This window comes from Volvox carteri (genome assembly GCF_000143455.1).
Source record: "Volvox carteri f. nagariensis unplaced genomic scaffold VOLCAscaffold_15, whole genome shotgun sequence".
Taxonomy (NCBI): domain Eukaryota; kingdom Viridiplantae; phylum Chlorophyta; class Chlorophyceae; order Chlamydomonadales; family Volvocaceae; genus Volvox; species Volvox carteri.
Genome location: NW_003307558.1, coordinates 58,247 through 60,461, shown reverse-complemented (window position 1 = coordinate 60,461; position 2,215 = coordinate 58,247). Strand labels below are relative to the sequence as shown.

The 2,215-nt window shown below is 60.0% G+C and overlaps 1 protein-coding gene across 1 annotated transcript in view; it reads left to right on the top strand.

Moving 5' to 3' along the window:
- The window catches only part of VOLCADRAFT_89962 (uncharacterized protein), a gene marked incomplete at both ends in the record, with an annotated part of 20,141 nt that extends 17,926 nt beyond the window's left edge, over window positions 1–2,215 (top strand). Inside the window, one exon of the mRNA XM_002949648.1 lies at window positions 2,180–2,215. Within this exon, the coding sequence (XP_002949694.1) occupies window positions 2,180–2,215 (36 nt within the window). The remainder of the gene's footprint in view (window positions 1–2,179) is intronic.

The window sequence follows — 2,215 nt, the reverse complement described above, 5'->3', positions numbered from 1 at the left end:
GAGGTGGAGGAGGAGGAGGAGGAGGTGGAGGAGGAGGTGGTGGAGGAGGTGGAGGAGGAGGTGGAGGTGGTGGAGGAGGTGGAGGAGGTGGAGGATAGTCCGCTGCGGCGGTGGAAACCGGAGAGAGGCCTCAACGGGAAGGGAAGGGAGGGGACGGAATGGGAGGAAGGCAGCTACTGCTGGGACGTGATGAGCCGAGCCGGCTGCTGCTGCTGGGACGGCGAGGGCTGCCCGGGACCACCGCCCAGCTGCTGCTGAACCGGCAACCACCCAGTGGCCCTGATGAGTGGTCCATTATTCAGGAAGCGGAAGGGCTGAATGTGCGGAGCGTGTTGGGCGCGCTAGGAGTGACTGGGGCTGGGGGGGAGAAGACCTGGCTTTATCATGTGCTGCACGTGTGGGGGGGTCCGGTAATCCCTCCCACGGGGGGTGCCGCCGGAGTTGTTTCAGAAATGGCGGCGGTAGTGCTGTGGGGGGTTTTGTTAGCGCTGCGAGAAGCGAATGGTTATGAAGCTGATGTAACTGTTTGTACTCCTGGTTTGCGAGTTGCTGTTCGCGCTGTAGGCGTGTGAGAAGTTATATTTTGAGATTATGTATGTATGTATGTTAGGGCAGAGGCTCACTACATCGACAGTAACAACGCTGCCGGTGGGACGAGGTCCGCAGACAGATCAGCCACCGGGCGGTTCAGGAGGCTCCACACACACACACAAATACATCCTTAGGGTTTTATACCCCTTAGCTCAGACTGCTGCTGCCCACTGATATCACTGACGCGGATGTGTATTGCGCAGCGTGCACATGACGGCTATAAGTGAGGAGCTGCATGAGGAACGTTTTATTTGTGGGTGCCGCATATGCTCCGTGCGTGTTGTTAAAGCATTCAACGGTCACTTCGGCCAGCCCCGTTCACTCTCCCCCCCGCTTAATACACATGGGCTCAGCAACGCCAGCTCTTCCCCTCAGTGTCGAGGCCTCCTCTACCCCTTAGGCATTCCCCCACAGCCAACTTCTCTCCTGCCCCTCTAGACACCAGCTTAACGCCCACAACACTCCTCATCTGACTACCGGAACCCCCTCCTCTCCCTCGCGCTCCCTCCTCCTCTCATTGCACCGCAACACCGGCAATCAGCCTTGCCTACCTCACCCACCCCGCCTTACCTACCTTCCCCCACCGCCCTCGCCTAACACCCCCATGTCCCCGCTCCGATAGATACCCACCACAACACGCAGCCGCACCGCAGCCGCCTGTCAAGTGCCCACCCACTTGCAACCTGACAGCAAGTGCCCACTTGCGAAGGAGTAGCAGCGACAATAAATGGTTAGTTGGATTAGTCTTCTCTGACCGCCGCCGCCGCCACCTCCTCGGAGGTCAGAACCCTCCGTCCGGATGCCCCGCCCGCCCCCCGGGTGGGGTGCATGTGTGCAGCGACTGCCAAGCCACTGCACTAGGGGCGACGTGCCCCTCACAAACGCACACATGGACATATTCACATGGACATACACACGTATATACAGCCACTTGAGGTCCTCTGGTCCTTGTGACTTCCAAACCTCTCTTCCCTCACACACCCACTCAAGCACCCGCTCCCACACACATACACGCATATTCCTGGACGCGCCACCTCCTCCCCTCCCGTGTCTGTGTGTTTGTGTCTCGTCAGTCCCCCAACGGGTAGAGGATCCTCACCACCACCACCACCACCACCGCGATCATCATCACCCCCAAAAAGGCCTCCAAACAGGAGGTTGTGAGTCTTGGTCACCGCTGTGCATCTCACCTCTCACCGCTCACTCACCCAATTCGGGTGGTGAAGTAAAGTAAAGGCCACAGGCGGGGGTAGGCAGGTAGTCAACAGCGCAGCGCAAGGGATGCACGTGAGACCCACGGGGGGGGAGCAGCGGGCCCCGGACCGGTATGCCGCCCAGAGAAACCCCACAAACCCCAGCTACTCATTCCCTCACAGAGTAAGGCTCCGAGCAATAGCCCCTCCAGGTCAGGTCGCCACTCGCACAGTGAGATGGTACTGCTGCAAGGGGTGACGAAACTTCGAAACGCCCCCCAAATGGCGTCCGAAGGTCGCGATGTGCTGTGCTGTGGTGTGCTGTGGTGCGAGGTCGCCCCAAACAAGGATACCAACCTGATGCCCCCCCCCCGGCCCCCCCCCGCCGGGTGGAGGACCTCCGTGTTATTCCGCTGCGAGTTGTTGTGTAA